Here is a 20464-nt window from a genome sequence, read left to right as displayed (position 1 = left end):
CTCTCAGACTCACAAGGTGTGGGGCCAGACTGGGAACATACGCAAAGGAAGTGGGCTGAGTGTCAGACCTAGTGGTTAAGATGGCATCAAACGGGAACAGCAGGGTCTGTATCCAGTCACTCAAACCGAACATTAACCAAGACACAGCACCCAAATCAGCCTGTCGGTGGGCTCCTCAGCCCTCAGTCCCATTGCTGCCCATGGGAGGGGGGACCTAGAGCAAAGGCCCACCACCTCCTCATGCCGCTGGGGCCCTTGACAGGCCTCCTAGGGCGTCCCCAGGTATGAGGAGTTCCAGGTGGGAGCCTCTGTCATCCTGGAAAAAGCTGAAGGTGCTAGGACAGGAAAGCCCTAGAGGCCTGGTGCCTGGACCTCACCACTGCCCGGGCCCACCCAAGTCTTACCTTTGACCAGGGTATGCTTGTCCGTGGGCGAGGAGCGAGCCAGCACCCGCAGCTTTGGCCAGATCTTATCGATCCGCTCCTGCTCAATCTGGAAAGGGATGGGGAAGGGGCAGGTCAGTGGAGTCAAGGAGAGAAACCGAGCCCTAGATAAGGGAGGGGACTTGCCTAGACCACTGGGCTCTGAGCGGCATCCTGGCTGGCTATCATGCACGCCCGTGCCTCCTGGCCCCCCATCCGGGCCCAGCCCTCCGAGGACCCTTTGCGCTGGGCCACGTACCTCCCCTTTCTCGTTGCGGATCCTTCGGTTGAACTCCTTGCCCTCAAGGCACAGGAAGTCCTCCCCGGGATGGATGATGCCACACTTGATGGCGATGGCCCGCGCTGTGTTGATGTTGTCCCCGGTGACCATGCGGACAGTGATGCCTGCTCGCTGGCACTTGCGGATGGCTTCTGGGACCTGGGGGGGAGGGCAGGGGCCATGGAGCAGACAGCACCTCGGGTAGACCCTCCCTGCCTTCATGGGTTCCAGAGCCTGTTCACAGGCGGCACTGTGATAAGGGGTCTAGATGACCGGGAGAGACAGATGGCACGCAGACCATCTCCTCCCTTCCTATGCCCATGGCAGGCATTGCTAATCGATCCCAGCACACTCTGGTTAAACCCTGATGTGGTCTCACAATTCTTTCCTGCAGTGTCCCTGACAGCCGTCACCTATCAACAGTGACAGTGCATCCTAAGATGACACCATTGACTATTCTGACCTGGACAAGAACTTTAAGAAACACTGCACTAAACACCCTCTTGGATACGGTCCCGGGCAGGATGACAGAACACTGCATCACTGCACAGGATATTGTCCCTGCTTTATCCACACGCACATTTCCTGCAAATGCAATGTGAAATGCGTTTGTGTACTTTGGGGTTTTTTTGCGGGGGCGGTGGTGGTGGGCAGGGGAAGAACATTGCATTTTAGGGCATATATTTACATAGTGCGACACTGGCTTAGATAAATGCAAATGATTAGGCTTCATGTAAAACATGACATCTCCCTGGGAGAGTAAGGACTGCCTACTGCCCTTGTTGTAATGATAGACTGACATCTGGGCCACTTAGGCCAGAGCAGACCCAGCCAACCAAAAGTCAGCAAGTTTCTCAACTCTGCCCTCTAATCCCTACTCCACCCCGACTCCCCACCCCACCTATGCAGAGCTCTGGATCTGTCCAGCAATTAGGATGCAAAAGCCAGCCTGGGAGCTTCCCCGGTGGTCCAGTGGTTAAGAATCTGCCTTGTAATGCAGGGGACATGGATTTGATCCCTGGTCCAGTAAGATTCCACATGCCATGGAGCAACTAAAACCCCTGCACCACAGCCACTGAGCCAGCACCCTAGAGCCCTCAAGTCTCAACTGGTGAACCCACACACCCAGAACCTGTGCTCTGCAAGAAGAGAAGCCAGCGCAGTGAGAAGTCAGCTCACCACAAGGAGAGAGTAGCCCCCACTCGCTGCAACCAGAAAAGCAAGCAGCAATGAAGACTCAGGGCAGACAAAAACAAAATAAATATACAAATATCTTAAAAAACCAGCCTGAAGTGGCCGTGGCCCTTTATACATGGCTCAGATCAACTGAACAAGTGATTCTTACTCACGGGCAGTGACAGATTGCACAACAGTAAAGCAATATTTGCTGCCGAACGTCCTTCAGTGGGAGAGGACATGTCGAGGGCAGAAGACCCAGCTTTGCTGAACGACCGAAGTGCTTTCGAATCTCAGACCTGGCGATCCCATCCCACGCCCCCTCCTCTTGCACATCCTGGCTCTGAGAACTCACTTTCACCCCTGCCTACCCTGACAAGTCACTGCTCAGAGAATTCAAAGACGTTGTTGTTGCTGTTCAGGCGCTCAGTCATGCCTGACTCTTTGCGACTCCATGGACTTTAGCCCACCAGGCTCTTCAGTCCACGGGATTTCCCAGGCAAGGGATCTAGAGTGGGCAGCCATTTCCTCCTCCAGGGGATCTTCCCAACCCAGGGATTGAACCCGCCTCTCTGGCATGGGCAGGTGGATTCTTTACCACCGAGCCACCTGGGAAGCCCCCATCCTGCAGTGGAGGGAGAAACAAACACCTGGGAGAGGCAGGGCCCAGGTCAAGGCTGGGGAGGCCTCTCCAGCTCCCTGAGTTCTCTAAGAAGCCAGTGGTGACAGGGAGTGCTCTCCGTCCTTTGAAGGGCTGGAGCGGGACATGCTGACCAGGGGCTGCCTCTGGGTGTATTCCCAGGGTATGAGGAGGAGCCTTTTGGTGCCCACTCAGGGCTTGGGGCCACATGAGCAAGGTCTCTGCTTTGTGCCACGGCGCCTGCTCACGTGAGCAGACGTGACCTCTTTTTACAGAGCTGGAGGGAGTGGGGATGTGGGAGGTCCGAGATCCCGTTTACATAATTTACCGATGTCCTCACGACGGCTGCAACCCGGCTGCAGTCCTCTGCTATCTCCTGCCCCAGAGGACACGAAAGAGCCACTGTTCTTTTGGGAAAACATACCTTTATCTGTTTCCTGCCCCGAAAGGAGTAATTTAGGTTTTGTTGTTTCAGAGGCACTTGGAGTTGAAAGGGACTCTAGGTGGTGACTCTGACCCTCTGCTAATTGCCTAGATCACCTCCCAGGCATCCCCTCTGCTTACATGCCTCTGTTGACAGGGCACTCACCCCTTCTAAGGCTGACTGCCCCATGGTAGAGCAAGTCTATTGTATCCTTTCACATAATCCTTTTTTCAGATAAAAGAGCAGTTATACACTCCAGTATTCTTGCCTGGAAAATCTCATGGACAGAGAAACCTGGTGGGCTACAGTCCATGGGGTTGCAAAAGAGTCAGATACAACTGAGTGACTAAACAACAACTCTGGGTCAGACCCATTCTCTTGTACAGAGATAGACTCCTCAGTAAAGATCTGTACAGAGGGCTCAGGGAGCACAGAGGTGGACACTGTTGCTTAAGAAGGAAGTGTGGGGAGGAGAAATCTGGGAGAGCTTCCTGGAGGAGGGGATGCTCAAACTGCCTCTTTTAAGCCAACACTAACTAAGGCTTAAAGCTCAACATTCAGAAAACGAAGATCATGGCAACTGGTCCCATCACTTCATGGGAAATAGATGGGGAAACAGTGGAAACAGTGTCAGACTTTATTTTTTTCCCAAAAGCAGAGACATTGCTTTGCCAACAAAGGTCCATCTAGTCAAGGCTATGGTTTTTCCAGTAGTCATGTATGGATGTGAGAGTTGGACTGTGAAGAAAGCTGAGCGCTGAAGAATTGATGCTTTTGAACTGTGGTGTTGGAGAAGACTCTTGAGAGTCCCTTGGACTGCGAGAAGATCCAACCAGTCCATTCTGAAGGAGATCAGCCCTGAGACTTCTTTGGAAGAAATGATGCTAAAGCTGAAACTCCAGTACTTTGGCCACGTCATGTGAAGAGTTGACTCACTGGAAAAGACTCTGATGCTGGGAGGGATTGGGGGCAGGAGGAGAAGGGGACGACCGAGGATGAGATGGCTGGATGGCATCACGGACTTGATGGACGTGAGTCTGAATGAACTCCGGGAGTTGGTGATGGACAGGGAGGCCTGGTGTGCTGCGATTCATGGGGTCGCAAAGAGTTGGACACGACTGAGCGACTGAACTGAACTAAGGCTTGGATGCCTGGCTCTGTGCCCATGCTGGGGCTGCAGAGACGACCACGTCACTGTGGTCCTGGCTTCAGAGAACTGCCCACGAGGTGCGCAGGCAGAGGAAGGGAGGGTGCTGCAGATGGTGCTGCAGGTGATCTGGGGGCTGATGCCCAGGGAGGATGAGAGGTAGGGGCCGGCCGGTGGCCATGGAGCCGGAGACGGGCTGGAGGCCCAAAGGTCTGGGAACCAGGGCCTCGCTCCTTCAGGCCTGGGAGCCATGGCAAGTTCTCAACTGGGAATGAGGTGATAGGTACCACGTTTCAGCACTTCTGCTTTCAAGATGGTCTCAGGGAGCTGAACTTTGCCTGCGTGGAATCCCTACCGTCTGAGCTTCACCCCAACAAGCCAGACTGGGAGGAAAGGAGGAGGTTAATTCTTATGGCCCCCACACTTTTCTCTGTGCAGTGGAGGCACCTCTGCTTTGGGGAGAGAGGGCTCAGGGACCAAAAGGCTGAGCTGGGCTTTGCCCAGGCTCCCCGCTGAGCCTTGGGTTTCTTCATCTGTAAAATGGGACCATAGTTTCCACCCTTCACTGCAGCTGCAGAAGCCTGTGACCTGCAAACGGCACCAAGCTCAGGGCCAGTGCCTGCTGGTGATGCGGTGGTGCAGGAGGCTGGCGAGATGCCTCACCCCAGGCGTCCTTGTCTGCTCTTTCTTCTCCAGAGGGGTGAAGGGGGTGCAGAGCGAGGGTGCAGATGTGGGGGTGGGGTGCCGCGGGCACCTGGAGCACACAGGGGAACAGGTGGTTGGGGTGGTAGGATGGGGTGGGTGCCGCATCATGGCTCTTGGGTCAGGTATGTTAGGAGTCTTTGACCTGCCTTGACTGGGGGCGGGGACTGGGGACAGATCTGGAAACCCCTGGCCACTGCGAGATATACTCTGCTTCCTTTCTGAGCAGTGCCCCCCACACTGGACATCCTTGCTGTGTTCAGTCCTGTCTGGTTTCACGCTCTCATGCACCAAGCAAGCATCTACTCTTCCCCTCACCCTTCACTTCACTAGGCCGTGGGTCTGCAGGCAGGGGCTGCTGGCCGCTCAGAACCCTCGCAGAGGCCTGGGCACAGGGCAGGCACTCAGTCAGTGAGGGTTATCACGAAGCACCTCTGTGCTCAGGTCCCTCGAAGGCTGACCCATGTGAGAGGATGTGGATGGGTACGAGCAAATTCTTCCAATTCAGCTCCAAGCTCCCTTCTCAACCTGTTCTCTCATAAACTCAAGCTGAGGGGGACTTCTGTGGTGGTCCAGTGGTTAAGACTTGGCCTTCCAATGCAGGGGGTGTGGGTTCAATCTCTGGTTGGGGAGCTAGGGTCCCACATGCCTCATGGCCCCAAAAAAACACCCCCCAATCATAAAACAGAACCAATATTGTAGCAATCAATAAGGACCTTAAAAATGGTCTACCTAAAATAAAGATTTTTTTTTTAAAGGAAAAGCAACCCATCTGGGGTTTTCAAGAGTCTCCAAACACCCAGCATCCCATCTCACCTCCTTGCCTTTGCCCGCGTGGTCCCCTCCACCAAGGACGCCCTCTCTCCCTGAATCTCTGTGCCCACAGATCTTTGCCATCCCGCACATGAAATGTTCTCCACTCAGGAGCCATCCTCGGCCCCTCCAACTCAATGGGGTGCCTCCTGCAGCTGCTTAGCCCTTCCTTTTATCACCTCACTTGTTCATTTATGCGACGCACAGCTAAGGAACATCCAACTGTTCTGGGCAGGGAGGATGCAGAGAGGATAAAGACTCAAGCCCTAGAGGCATCAATCTGGTTGAAATGTGCTTTCCCCATAGATACAATAGCTGTAAAAAAAAAAAATTTCCTTCTTTCACTAAAATTATCCTCGATATTTCTCTCTGAGGAAAACCAGCCAGGAAATGGGCGCTTCCTGCTTTCATTAAGTAAAGGCTTTAGAACATCTGTTGTTTCTGGTGACAGCAGTCGTCTGTGGGTCCAAGGGCTCCAAGCGCCCCCGGATAACACGGCAAGCCTCCAGCCGCGGCTCTCCTGACGGCTCCATCCTCACTGGCTTCCATCAGCCTCGGAAAATGTACTGCAGTTGTGTCTTAGGGATGGGAGTCGAGTGGTTGGCAAGCCTGTTTTAACCTGTTCTGTCCTTTTTCTTTTCAAGGGAGGAAGGTAATGAGAGTTTCTCCCCCTGACAGATGGGGAAACTGAGGGACACAGAGTTTCTTTTCCTGCAGCAACTGCAAACGAATCTGACCAGGCTTGTGGGACCCGAGATGTGGTCCAGGTGGGGCCCTTCACTCCGGCCGGGCTCACGGCTGTCCTGGGAACTTTTACAGACAGTCTCACCGTAGGCAGAGACACTCCTCCCAAAGGTTAGGGTGAGGGCTTCCCAGGTGGAGCTAGTGGTAAAGAACCCACCTGCCAATGTAGGAGGCATAAGAGACGTGGGTTCGATCCCTGGGTGGGGAAGGTTCCCTGGAGGAGGGCACGGCAACCCACCCCAGTATTGTCTGGTGGGCTACAGTCCATGGGGTCTCAAAGAGCTGGAGATGGCTGGAGCGACTGAGCGCGCGCACGTGGCCCTAACCTGAGAAGCTGGTGGCCGCGGCTGCCTCTGTGGTGGGGACTGCGGGTCTCGGGCTGGCACGGGGGCTACTGCATCCTTTCTGTGCCGGTGAACCTGTTGAATTTGCCTCCATAAATCACCTAGCCTAAAGTACGCAAATAAATCAAAACCCATACTTGCCGGTCTCCTCAGGCCCTGCGTCCCACCCCCGCCTCACGGGAGATGCTGAGTCAACAGGTGAAGAGGTTCAATACTTTCCCTAGCATCGCCAGTAACCCCGCCGTGCCCCTCACATGTGGCCGCCTAACTTCCTCATTGTTCAGATGGCGAAACTGAGGCCCAGGGCAGCGATGTACAGGAAGTCTTATGGGAAGGAGCAGCAGGGGCGGGATGGGAACCCACTTCCCTCCAGTGGGCTCCCTCCTTCCAGCACAGTTCCAGCTTCTAAATTCACATCCCAGGGTGAGCCCCGGGGAGACACAAGGTCGCCACAGGATATGTTGACTGAGGGTAAGCCTCCCAGGCTGCCGGCTCAGAAGTGGACCTGGGGAGTCCCCAGGCCAACCCCTCGCTTTACAGATGAGGGGACTGAGGCACAAAGAGGAGAAGTGGCTTGCTAGTGCCCGAGCTGGGGCTGGGATCAGGGCCCCTTTCTCCAGTGCGGGCTGGCCGTGCACCCAGCCCTGCTGGCTGGGCAGCGTGCATGCTAAGTAGCTTCAGCTGCATGCGATTTTTTGCAACATGGACTGCAGCCCGCCAGGCTCCTCTGTCCATGGGATTTCCCAGGCAAGAGTGGGTTGCATGCCCTCCTCCAGGGGATCTTCTCAAACATAGGGATCGAACCTGTCTCTTAGGTCTCCTGCATTGGCAGGTGGGTTCTTTACCACTGGCGTCAACCTGGGAAGCCCACAACCCCTCCCAGTGTCTGCGCCTGAAGCCAGCTTCTCTGGATATTTTTTGTGTCAACAGAAAACAGCAGGCACCCCGCTCAGCCCTCTCAGGCCTTCTCTCCTCTTCTCAGCCCCCTGACCCACAGCTACCTGCCCTCTCATTTTTGTGGCCCCCAGGAGGAGGCTCCAGGCAGGAAAGCAGGAAACCTAGATTCACTAAACGAGACTGTGGGCACCTCACTGGCCCTGCTTGGGTCTCCACGTTTGCTTCTGCAAATTGGGGGTGTGGGAAGGAGTGTGGACTAGATCAGCCTTTCAGACCTTGAGTCTTGCCCCTTTAGTGGATTGTGAAATCAGTTTTGTGGGTGGTGACCAGTATTTAAAAACATAAAGGAAGAGATAGAAGAGAAGAGAAAATACTTTAGTGCATCACCTTAGTTTGTGAGAGTTGTATTTTGGTTTAGTGTGTGTGTTTGCTGAGTCCTGACATAAAATACATTTCTCATCACTGGGGGTCATGACCCAGTAATGCTGCTTTCCACCCTGCTTCAGTGTGATGAGGCAGGAGCTTGGGCATGGGGGTGGGAGGGGGCTCTGGGGACGGGGAGGCCGGGGAGCCGCAGGCCAGCTTCATGCCCTGTGCATCACAGTCCCCTGTAAGGGTATAACACATCATGGCAAAGCCCAATCCCATTAGTAGCTGGTAATGAACGGGCATTCCCCCAGGGAGACTGGTAAATGCCGTGTGTCCAGGGAGAGGTACCGGCTGTAGGCAAAACGCCAGGGGCACTAACTGCCTTTGCTGTTTTAGGCTCTGGGTGGGAGGAAGGAGGCATGTGTGTGTGTGTTTAGAGTACTATTCTTATCCCTAGTCTTTGGATGAGGAAATGGAGGCTCAGAGACGTTATGTAACTGGCCCAAGGTCACACAGCTGAGGGACTCAGAAGCCCAGGTCTGTCTGATGCCCAGACTCACAGTTTTGACCCATCTCCCTGTTGCTTAAATGTGAAAGGCCACGTCTGTGACCTTCAGGTTTCACTTGGTCTTTAGAATGCTGAATCTTACAACACAGAGCCCAGGAGCTTGGAATTCAGCTGGGGATTGGCAGGGTTGGGGGTCAGGAGCTTCTTTGTTCCCTTTCACTTGAAAGAAGGGGACATGGAGACTCCAAGAAGAGCAGGGAACAGCCAGAGACCCCCCCACCCCGAGGATGGTGACATTTGGGTAAGTGGGGCACCCTGAAGTTGCCGTCGGTGGAGGAAGGTGGCCCCGAGACAGGCTGCAGCCTGGGACCCTTTACTGCAGGGCTAGCACCTGGGCAGTCATGTCCTCAAGCAACAGAATATAAAGAAACCATAAGGGGACTTCCCTGGTGGTCCAGTGGTTAAGAATTTTCCTGCCAATGCAGGGCACACTGGTTCGATCCCTGGTCCAGGAAGATTCCACATGCCACGGGATCACTAAGCCTGTTTGCCACAACTACTGGGCCCACGTGCCTAGAGCCCGTGCTCCACAACAAGAGAAGCCACCACAATGAGAAGCCTGCACGTCACAACGAGAGAGTAAGCTCTGCACGCAGCAATGAAGATCCAGGGCAGCCAGAAATAAATAAGACAAATTAAGAAGAAACTATAAGGGACAACAAATGACTGCATGCGTGCCCAGCTGGGGCAAGTTATAGACAACAAGATACAAAAGAGACCAGGAGAACCCGATTGCCACTTGGAAGAGTTGGGAGCAAAATCAGGGTACTGTGCATGCCCGCTGTTCACAATACCACCAACGGGGTGGGCGATCCCCTAAAGAAACCTGTTACTTGTTCTTGCTCCCCTCTGCTGCAGCAGGGGCCCCAACAAAGCCTTGCCTGACTGCCTTGTCTGGCCTCATATCAATTTCTATTGATTAAGGGAGCCGAGAACCCTGGTCTGTAACACTCCCAAGGGTCCATCACCAAATCCCACAATCGAAGCCCGTCCTGGCCCAGCGGTTGCGTTAGTCCTTGAGGAAGCGGGGGGCCGCCCCCTCCTGTGTCCTGCCCCCACTTCCGGCTCCCAGGGTGAGTGAGTGTGCTCTGCCTGCCCACAGTGGTGTGTTAGTGATTCAAGGCTGCTCTCTCCTCTTCTCACAACCCCCTTCCAGCTTGGGCAGCCCAACTGGTCACACACGTCCCATCTTCCCCCAACCCTGCAAATCTCCAGCTGAATTCAGATTCAGCTAAAGAAGACTGAAGACCCACTGTGTCAGCCGAGCACCCCAACAGATGCACATGTTACATCACTTCCCTCGGCCTTTGTGGGGAGGGGACACGGTCATGCCTCCTCTTTCCCTCCGGCTTGAGAGTGTGACCTTCAGTTAACTTTCCCGCTCTGGTCCCCGCTCTGTTGCCCTGGAAACCGACAAAGGCAGACTGCCCGCTGCATCACTACGGAAAACTAGCTGGGAACCTCGGTCTGCACACAGACAACTCTGAACTGCTGACGGGGATGCCCACATTTGGGATCTTCTTGAGCGTGGTGACCTTTGTTACTGGGCATCTCCTTTGCAGGGACCTTGGAATTGGGGCCCATGGATTTTTGACAGGAAATCCTGACTCCTCTGAGGCTTCCAGGGCAAGGCAGGCCCCACGCGTGTCCCCGGAGCCCCGGAGAGAAGGTCTCTGGGTGACTGAGTAGACTGTTCCAGGACAGACCCCACGGCAGAGCAACACTGCCTGCCAGGCTGCGGGCTCTGCCCTGGGGCCTGAGCAGACAAGTGTGGCTTCGCTGCTCTCAGCAGTCTGAAAGTGTAGGAGAAGGTCCAGAGGAGACCAGCGGGCCTTGCAGGGACATTGAGGCTCAGAGGGGTCAGGTGGCATATCCTAGGTTGCCCAGCAGCAGGCTGGATGCCCCGCCTTGCCCCCTCCCTGGGGCGCCACGGTGGGGCACCTACCTCAGGCCGCACGGGATCCTCGATGCCCACCACGCAGATGCAGGTGAGCTCGTTGAGGATGTCATTCTCATTGTCCCAGTCGGGCTCAGGGCTGCTGGGGAAGTCGCGGTAAGCCACACAGATGGTGCGGAGCCCGTCGCAAGCCATGGGCTCGATCACCTTCTTCACCATCTCGTCCCGGTCGCGGGGCCGGAAGACCCGAGGCTCACCTGCCCCGTTGAGGATTTTGCAGCACCTGGAGGAGGCGGGAGGGGGGTCAGTCAGGTGCAGCCAAAGGCCCAAGGACCCTCCAGCTGATGGGCTTGGAGCGCACCCCCACATCCCAAGTGACGCCCCGCACTGGCTGGGTCGGTCATCCAGGGCCCGTCCAGTCCATCTCCCATGATGTTTGGGATGGTCCTGGCCATGGGGCCCCAGGCAGGTTTGAAATCTGCTGCAGCTGCTTGCTGCTTCAGTCGTGTCTGACTCTGTGTGACCCTATCGATTGTGGCCTGTGAGGCTCCTCTGTCCATGGGATTCTTCAGGCAAGAACACTGGAGAGGGTTGCCATGCCTTCCTCCAGGGGAACTTCCTGACCCAAGAATTGAACTGCGATCTCCTGCACTGCAGGCAGATTCTTTACCAACTGGGCTACCAGGGAAGAACTTGAAATCAGGACCAACTAAAAAGAAATCAGGCAGCCTGGTTGCTGTATCTGCTCTCAGGCCATCCACCAAGAGCCTATCTGCTTTGTTTCATTTTTACAAGATATCATCCAAAAAGGTAGTTTGACAGCTAAAATGGTTTTCAGAGGGCATAAAACCTAGGCGAGGGGTTTCTGACCCCACTGGTCACATCAAGATGGCTCGGGGAGCACCGAACAAATCCCCATCTTCGAGCCTCAGGTCAGAGATTCCAATTCAGTTTGTCTGGGGCGAGTCCAGGAATCAGTGTTTGTTTGTTTGTTTGTTCAGAAATCTCCCTGGGGTTATTCCAACTTCAAGGTACAAATGGGAAAATGGGTGCAGCGAGGGGGCCGGACTTGCTTAGTTCTCCAAGTTTATTTCTGACACCTGGAGTCAGACGAGACTGGCTAACAATGAAAATCATGTCAACAACTCCACACTCAGAGAAGTGACAGGAGGGGGCTCCAACGGTGATAATAGGGAGAATTTCCTGATGAGACAGTGACTTGGGGGGTGGGGAGGGAGAACTCTCTGCATGAACATTTAAGAGGCTGTTCAGTCCCTCAGTCGTGTCCGACTCTTTGTGACCCCATGGACTGCAGCACACCAGGCTTCCCTGTCCTTCACCAGCTCCCAGAGCTTGCTCAAACTCATGTCCATTGAGTCAATGATGCCATCCAACCATCTCATCCTCTGTCGCCCCTTCTCCTCCTGCCTTCCCTTTTTCCAAGCACCAGTGTCTTTTCTATTTAAGAGGAAATAGCAGCAAAAGCTGGAGAAGGCAATGGCACCCCACTCCAGTACTCTTGCCTGGGAAATCCCATGGACCGAGGAGCCTGGTGGGCTGCAGTCCATGGGCTCACTAAGAGTCGGATACGACTGAGCGACTTCACTTTCACTTTTCACTTTCATGCATTGGAAGAGGAAATGGCAACCCACTCCAGTGTTCCTGCCTGGAGAATCCCAGGGACGGAGGAGCCTGGTGGGCTGCCTTCTATGGGGTCACACAGAGTTGGACATGACTGAAGTGACTTAGCAGCAGCCGCAGCAAAAGCCCTGGGAGCCCCAGCCCCGCTCCCAGCCTGCGCCAGGCCCCTGTGTAGACCGCGGCTCCCTTACTCACTTCTTGAGCACGATCTCCGATGCGCCCTTGCTGTACATGCGGAAGCTCTCGTCCGGCAGCTTGATGACGGTGCTCATGGACTTGCGCACGGAGTTGAAGGTGTAGACCTTGTACAGCTTCTCCTCGGGCATCTGAGCGCGCACGGGCTCGTAGTCTTGCTTCAGGTCCAGCACGAAGCCCAGCAGGCCGCACTCCGTCTTGTTGCCCACCTGCCGGGGCAGGGCGCCCTCCTTCTCCGGGGGCTGCGGGGAGAGGCAGGGGGTTCACTGGGACGGCCACCTGGGCACTACAGGGCGGCGGGGCTGGGTGGGGCTGCTCCTACCCGCTCCCGCACTTGGGCCTCTGCATCCCAGACCCAGTCTGGGCTCTTGGATGATGGGAATTAACCAAGATCGGCTTTGTAAGACTTACGATTTCAAATATAAATTGGTGACAGAATAAAAAAAAAATTGTGCGCAGACCACCCAGCTCTGCAGAACCTGAGGCCTTGTTCGCTTCAGATTTTTCTTTTTTCTTTTTTTAAGAAGTCAAGTCTAACATATAAAGTCAAATCCCCCATGTATCCCTCTGCATCTGTATAACCCACTCCTTGTCCCACAAGGAAACTCTCACTTAAATTTGGTATTCATCCTTGCCCTCTGTGTTTTATCTTTTTGTTTCGAGATTCATGCTAGATTCACAGGCGACAAGAAATAATACAGAGAGGTGTCATATATCTTTCATCCTGTTTCCCCAAGTGCTCATTTCCTGAGCAACTGGACCACGAGAACACAACCAAGGTGTTGACGATGATAGAACTGACCTGGCGGGATTCGGATCTCACCAGTTTTAAAGCACTTCTATGTGTGTTTAGGTCTGAACAACGGCATCACGTGTAGATTCCTGTGACAACCACCATCAAGGTACACAACTGTTCATCACAACACTCCCCTGTGCTATTGTCTGTGTGTTGTTTTTTTTGAGATAACCATTGTAAAAAATTTACAATGTGGATATAAATTTTAATAAAATTTAAATTTTACTGCCTATGGTTTGTTTTCCTAATTTATTATAATTAACTTTTATTGGAGTATAGTTGCTTAACAATGCTGTGTTAGTTTCTGCTGGACAGCAAAGTGAATCAGCTATACGTACACGTGTTATTATTGTTGTTTAGTGGCTAAGTCCTGTCTGACTCCGTGTGAACTCATGCGCTGCATGTAGCCCGCCAGGCTCCTCTGTCCATGGGATTTCCCAGGTGAGAATACTGGAGTGGTTGCCGTTTTCTTCTCCAGGGGATCTTCAGTCTACATACATTCCCTCTTTTCTGAACTTCCTTCCCAGTTAGGTCATCACAGAGCACTGAGTAGGGCTCCCTGTGCGATACAGCAGGTTCTCACCAGGTATCTGTTTTGTACGCAGATCAGCAGCGTAGATATGCCAATCCCAGTCTCCCAATTCTCCCTACTCCCCGCCCCCTTGGTGTCCATGTATTTGTTTTCTACGTCTGTGTCTCTATTTCTGCTTTGCAGATAAGATCGTCTATACCATTTTTCCAGATTCCGCATATATGCATTAATATATATTTTCTGACTCACTTCCCATGCTGCCCTCTCATGACTGCGGTCATCTCTCTCCCTCCACCCGCCACTCCCCGCCCAGCAACTCCTAATCTGTGCTCCAGCGCCGTAATTCTGCCATGTTGTGCAAGTTATATAGACGGAATTGTACAGTATGTAACCTTCAGGGGCTGGCTTCTTTTCACTCAGCACAGTCCCCTGGTTATCCAGAAAAGTTGTTGCATGCCTCAACAGTGTGTTCCTTTTCACGGCTGGGTGATTTCTATGCTCTGAATGTAACATCCTTTGTGACTTCAACTGAGGTTGAAGCAAACGCAACTGCTAATTTTGTGTCACAGTGGCCAACCATTGGCATTTTCATGCAGTTTAACTTACGGTATATATGTGCAGTGCTGGTTTACATGGTGCAAAGGGCAGGTAAGGAGGCTGTACACATTCTTCTGTAACTTGCTTCACTCTCAGAAACATTCAGTTTTGGAGTTATCCCCATGTAGGGCACTAGTTTGTTCTTTTTTACACTTTGGAATATAACTGTTTTACAATGTTGTGTTAGTTGCTGCCATACATGAGCTGAGTCAGCTATACGCTGCATATATCCCCTCTCTCTTGAACTTCCCTCCCGCCCCCAGCCCCATCCCACCCATCTTGGTCATCATGGAGCACCGAGTTGAGCTCCCCATGCTACGTAACAGCTTCTCACCAGCTATTTATTCTACATATAGCAGTGGACATATGTGGATGGATCTAGAGCCTGTCATATAAACCAGAAAGAGAAAAACAAGTATCGTATATTAACGCATGTATGTGGAATCTAGAAAAATGGTACCAATGAAGTTATTTGCAGGGCAGGAGCGGAGACACGGACATGTAGACACAGCGGGGGAAGAGGAGGCTCGGATGAATTGGGGGGGTTGTTCCTTTCTAACTGGGCTGCATGGACACCACAGCCCCTGCCCTAACCTCAGTGGAACCACCGACCACATCTCCCAGTGCCTCTCGCTTCCTCGCGTGGTTGCCAGGACACAGGCTGTTGTTTCTCCACCCTGTCCCTTCAGCCCTGCAGTTCCTGCCTCCTTTCCCTGCCACGCCAACTCCCCTCGCCCTTGAAGGACCAGCACAGGTATCTCCTGTCTTTGATGACTTTGCACCCCTGAGTAGGAGCTGTATTCTTCCATCCCCTGCCCAGGTTCTCCGGGCCAGCACAGAGCCGGGCACACAGTAGGTACTTACTCATTGTTTGCAAGATGGCTCAAGGCAGGCCAGCCTTGGGGGCGGGGGGTGAGAAGCACAGGTGGCCAGGTAAGCACGAGGTGCTCCACGTGAGTGCTGACGCTAGCATTAGCAGGTGGCTGTGGGAAGTTCACGTGGCGGGTGGGCTCACCTCCCACAGCTGCCCCCCCACCCCTGCCACACAGGCAGACCACTTGTATAAAATCAGTGTGCAGCGACCCAGGTGGAGGTGGCTTTGGGAGCGGTGAGAGCTACCATGGACAAACGCAGACCCCAGAGAGACACTGAAGAGGAGCAGTGTCTGTGAACGTCCTGTGTCCCCCTCCTACCCCATGGGTGGGTCTCTGTGGGTCTCACACCAGCCTCGCACAGGAGCCCTCCAAACCCTCCCTCTCCGCCTCCTTGGTGGTGTTCATATGAGTAGCCTAGGTAAGAGGAAGGCAGACCCCAGAGGATGCTGGCATGGATGGGCTGGCAGTGCGGGGGGAAGGATGGCAACAGGACCTGTCCCTGGCCAGCCCCTTCTGCCCCACAGTCAGGGCTCAGGCCCCAGGAGCAGACCTGAGACATGGCGGGTCATGGGCACTGACCTCGCCATACATAGCCGTGGACCCTAAGCTGTCATTCTCAGGGTCCCCATGTGTAACATGGAAAGGCTGGAGCAAATGATTTCCAGCTGAGAAAAAAAATCAACCCACTCCTTCAAGTGCACCGTGGGCCGTAGTGAAGGATGGTAGAACAAGGCAGAGCTGCGGGTTCCTCCGAGGGTTCCGGGGGCCGTGGGTCCAGCCTGAGGATACCCTCCCTGCTCCATGCCACGTCCCACTAGGTCCCAGCACTGCGAGCCTCGGAAGGCTCCCCACTCCCACACTGTGTGGATGTGACTTGAAAGCGGAAGAATCTGACAGCTCCCTCTTTCTGATGTTTGGGAAAAGAGACATTAAGCACTCCTCTTAGTCTCTGCAGCGTGCGGTTATGTGTGCTTTGAAAATTTACATATTTATTTACTTTTTTTTTTAACAATTTTATAATTAACCTTCTGGTGATTTCCAGAGTTTTATGTGTCTTCCACAATGGATCCCCCTGCCCCCTGCTTATGAAAGAAGATGATGACACGGAGGACTGAAATAAAAATGGCTAATTACTTATTTGCCCAAGAGAGCTGAGCAGTTATGCCTGCAAACACACAGCGTTTTATTACCCTCTGTGAAATATTTTAATTTTCCCCTAAAAGGATTTCAAACAATCCATGGCTGCAAAAGGCAGGGCTGGCTCCTCCGTAATTCAATTTGTTCCTGTGAACTTGAGCTCTGAAATCGCCTACGTGTATTATTAAGAAGCAGGGACTCGCCCCTTTTTTCTTTTGGCATCTTTTTTTTTTAAATCTCAACAAACCCATAGGTTTTGTTATTACTGTAGACTTCCCAAGAGCCTTTGCTCTCCAGGGCTCTAAGTCTGTAAGAGAGTTAAGGCATTGGTTTTGAGGGGCAGCAGGTAGGCCTGGGGGGAAGTGACTTGCTACTGGTCAAACCTCTTGCAAAGACTGCTCAAAGGCCTGGGGCTGCCTCCAGTTCCTGTCATTCCCAGCACAGTGCTGTTTACTGCACATGTCCCTGTATGAGCGTTAAGCCCTTTGGGAGTGCTGGGTGCAGCTAACTTCGGGTGAGCTGGCTGAGCATAACTTTGAGAGGGCAATTCATGCTCCTGTTTTGGGATGCTTGGGAGTGACTGGAGCTCAGACACAAGGAGTGATGAGCCGAAGAGCAGCAAGTTATAAATAACATCTGAAAAAATGAGATTTAAAAACATATAGCGAGCAGGTGCCACCTCACCCCCATGAGGACGCCGTTATCCCAAACAAAATAGGAAACAAGCATCGGCAAGGATGCGGAGAAACGGGAAACCTTGGTGGGAATGCACAATGGTGCAGCTACTGTGGAAACCAGCACGGAGGTTTCTCAAAAATTACACACGGAATTACTGTACAATCCAGCAATTTTACTTCTGGGTATATTACCCAAAAGAACTGAAAGCAGAGACTTGAGAAGACATTTGTATCCCCAAGTTCACTGCAGCGTTGTTCACAGTAGCCAAAAAGATGGAGGCCACCCAACTGTCCGTCAACAGGTAAGTCGATAAGGAAGATGCGATCTACCCATGCAGTGGAATGGTACTCAGCAGTAAAAACGAAGGAAACTCCGACACATGTCCCAGCGTGGATGAACCTTGAGGACATTATGCTAAGTGAACTAAGCCAGACACAAAAGGACAGCTACTGTGTGATGCCACTTACTCGAGGTCCCTAGAGCAGCCACTGGAGGAGGCATTGGCACCCCACTCCAGTACTCTTGCCTGGAAAAGCCCATGGACGGAGGAGCCTGGAGGGCTGCAGTCCCTGGGGTCGCTAAGAGTCAGACATGACTGAGCGATTTCACTTTCACTTTTCACTTTCCTGCATTGGAGAAGGAAAATGGCAACCCACTCCCGTGTTCTTGCCTGGAGAACCCCAGGGAGGGGGGAGCCTGGTGGGCTGCCTTCTATGGGGTCGCACAGAGTCGGACACGACTGAAGTGACTGAGCAGCAGCAGCAGCAGCAGCAGAGCAGTCACATTCATCCAGACAGAAAGCAGCAGGGTGGGTGCTAGGGGCGGGGGAGGGGGAAGGGGAGAGTTTAAAGGGACCAGAGTTGCAGCTGGGGGAGAGGGTGAGCTCTGGATGTGGGTGGTGGGGACGGTTGTACACTGTGACTAGACTTAATGACACTGCTGTGTGCACCAAAATGGTGAAGGTGACCAATTTTAAGTTATGTGTCTTTTACTGAAATATTAAAATACCCTCGACACCCCCTCTCTGTCCCTCAAAACGCAACAGACGCAGCACGGTGAACTGCAGCCACGGCCACAGGACGACGCTCGTGACAGTGCGCTAGAAAGTGACTTTCCACTCTCTGGTGGTCTCTGGCAGGTGAGCCCACTCTTCTCACCCCTTGAGGATGGGCACTGGCAGAGGAGCCTCCCCAAGGCCTGGATGGACCACCAGGAGCCTCGGCAGCTGCAGCAAGGGCTGTGTGCCAGATGCCAACTCCGCTTGCCCTTTGCTAAACTCTTCACCATGCATGCATCTTCAGTTACATCCTCATGGCATCGTAGGGGGCAGACTGTTATTATTCCTAGGTGCATGGGGAGGCCTGGAGAGAGCAGGTCTCACAGCTCATGGGTGGCTGAGATAGTAGGATTTGACCCTGGCTGGTCTCAGCTCTGTGTCCACACGGAATGCTTTCCCAGCAGCCCTGCCTGTCTTCTTTAGCATTTCAGATGGTTACTTAACGAGGAAACTGGTGGGTGACTGGTTTAGAGCCTATGGTGGGGGCGGTGGGGAGGGCTGTCTCGCTTATCTCTGCTTCCCACTGTGGGTAACCAATGAATATGTGTTGAATGAATAAATGAATAATTTGGTGTTTGTGGGTGTGGAGTGCTGCCAACGGGAGGCCAGATGGGATGGGATTTCGTCAGAAGGTTGGCATCCAGAATTGTTATCTGAGGCTCTGCCTCCCCAGGAGCTTCTCAGGAGCTAGGCCTTGAGGGGCAGGAGGGCAGAGCCAGGACCTTCACGAAGGCTACAAAGGCCCAAGTCAGCGTGCGTGTCCTGGACTGGCTGAGCCGCCCTGGGGAGACACACCCGTGAGAGCAGACTCCCCGGGGACCTTCTTGAGCTTGCCACTGCACCATGTGTGTGTGTGCGCGTGCGTGTGTGTGCATGCACGGATGTGGTATATGTGTGTACATGCTGTGTGTGCGTGCGTGCATGTGTGTGCACACGTGTGTGTGCACGCGCGCGTGTGTGCATGCACAGATATGGTACGTGTGTGTATATGCTGTGTGTGCGCACGTGCGTGTGTGTGCACATGTGTGTGAGCACACGTGTGTGTGCATGCACAGATGTGGTACATGTGTGTACATGCTGTGTGTGCGCATGTGTGTGTGTGAGCACGCGTGTGTGTGTGCATGCACGGATGTGGTACGTGTGTGTACATGCTGTGTGTGCACGCACACGTGTGTGTGTGCGCATGTGTGTGTGTGCAGGCACCCGTGTGGGTATGGTGTATGTGCTGTGTGGTGCGTGTGTATGCACACGTACAGTGAGAAGGAGGATACCTGGATTAATGGCTCTGTTAAAAATTAGACTCCCCATTCAGGGTTACTTGTTTTAAACTGTTCTCCTAGGGACAGTGTTTTCAAAAAGAACAAAAACAAAACCAATGAACAGAACCAGAGCAGCTGTTGAATTCAACACAAAGGCACCGTCACTTCACAGACCAGGACGAAGATCAATCCCACCTCCCCGTCTGAATGCCCTGCTAAGTCACTTCCAGGGTCTTCTGCACCTTCTGGAGCCACTGTCCTGGCCAGAGTCTCTCGCAGACCTGGCTTGACTCAGGGGGTTTGAGGCTCCTTGGAACATTCATTTGCACCCTGGGCTTGGAGCTAGATCTGAGTTCAAGGGCTGACTCTGCTTTCCAGAGTTAGCGCCCCACGTCACCCTCCTCCCAGGAGCTCTAGTTCTAAGATTCATGAGAAGTGCAACAAGCAGATCCTTGCTGCCTTTTAGGTTTTACTGGGGCTCTTGCAGGTATGGAGGCACCTCAATTTGGCAATGGGGTAGCACCTGTAATTTCTAACTAGGTGAGTGCATGTTCAGTTGTGTCCGACTCTTGCTACCCCTATACACTATAGCCTGCCAGTCTCCTCTGTCCGTGGGATTCTCCAGGCAAGAATACTGGAGTGGGTAGCCATTCCCTTCTCCAGGGGATCTTCCCGAACCAGGGATCAAACCTGGGTCTCCTGCATTGACACGCGGATTCTCTACCACTGTGCCACCTAGGAAGCCTCTACGAGGTGAAGTTTGCCTTATTTATTCAGGAAAACCATCCTGCCAGGAAAATCCTTCCTGCTCCTCCCCTGAAATGAAAACCACTTCAGGGACTCCAAGGAGATTTGTTCTTCTCTCAATAGTTTATGTTACTAGAATATACTCCATAAAGTGCCTATCTTCATTTTAATAATTCAAATGCTAACTGTAATGTCAACCTACTTTAAAAGAGGTCTCATAAAATAAAAAAATTAAAGTCCGCTTGGGTGGTTTCAGAGCACAGAATAAACGTGGGCGGAAAAGGAGAACGTTCTTCCAAAAGAAAGCACGGTGCTTCTAAAGTCTGAGGAAGGAGCTATTTCCATCTGAGAGCTCAGCTGTGGCTCTGGGAAGCAGCAGGGCGACAGGAAGAAGCAGCTAGAAGTCTCGACACTCAGAGAGTTAGAGGCGACAAAGAATCTGAGGGTGTGCCAGGATTTCTGAGGCAGGGAAGCCATTTCTGACTAAAAGATGATTCATGTCGCTTGCCTCAGAGGGCAAGTTTAGT

The 20464-nt window shown here is 53.1% G+C and overlaps 1 protein-coding gene across 4 annotated transcripts in view; it reads right to left on the bottom strand.

Annotated features, from left to right (window-relative positions):
* The window catches only part of ATP2B2 (ATPase plasma membrane Ca2+ transporting 2), a 196087-nt gene that overhangs the window by 26410 nt on the left and 149213 nt on the right, over nt 1–20464 (bottom strand). For all 4 annotated transcript variants that reach the window (XM_040246768.1, XM_040246765.1, XM_040246767.1 and 1 more), the window contains 4 exons: nt 12260–12501; nt 10472–10706; nt 682–861; nt 405–492 (listed from right to left, as the gene is read on the bottom strand). In XM_040246768.1, the coding sequence (XP_040102702.1) occupies nt 405–492; nt 682–861; nt 10472–10706; nt 12260–12501 (745 nt within the window). The remainder of the gene's footprint in view (nt 1–404; nt 493–681; nt 862–10471; nt 10707–12259; nt 12502–20464) is intronic.

Source organism: Oryx dammah, unplaced genomic scaffold (genome assembly GCF_014754425.2).
Source record: "Oryx dammah isolate SB20612 unplaced genomic scaffold, SCBI_Odam_1.1 HiC_scaffold_9, whole genome shotgun sequence".
In the NCBI taxonomy this organism is placed as follows: Eukaryota; Metazoa; Chordata; class Mammalia; order Artiodactyla; family Bovidae; genus Oryx; species Oryx dammah.
This window is presented reverse-complemented; position numbering and strand designations above follow the sequence as displayed.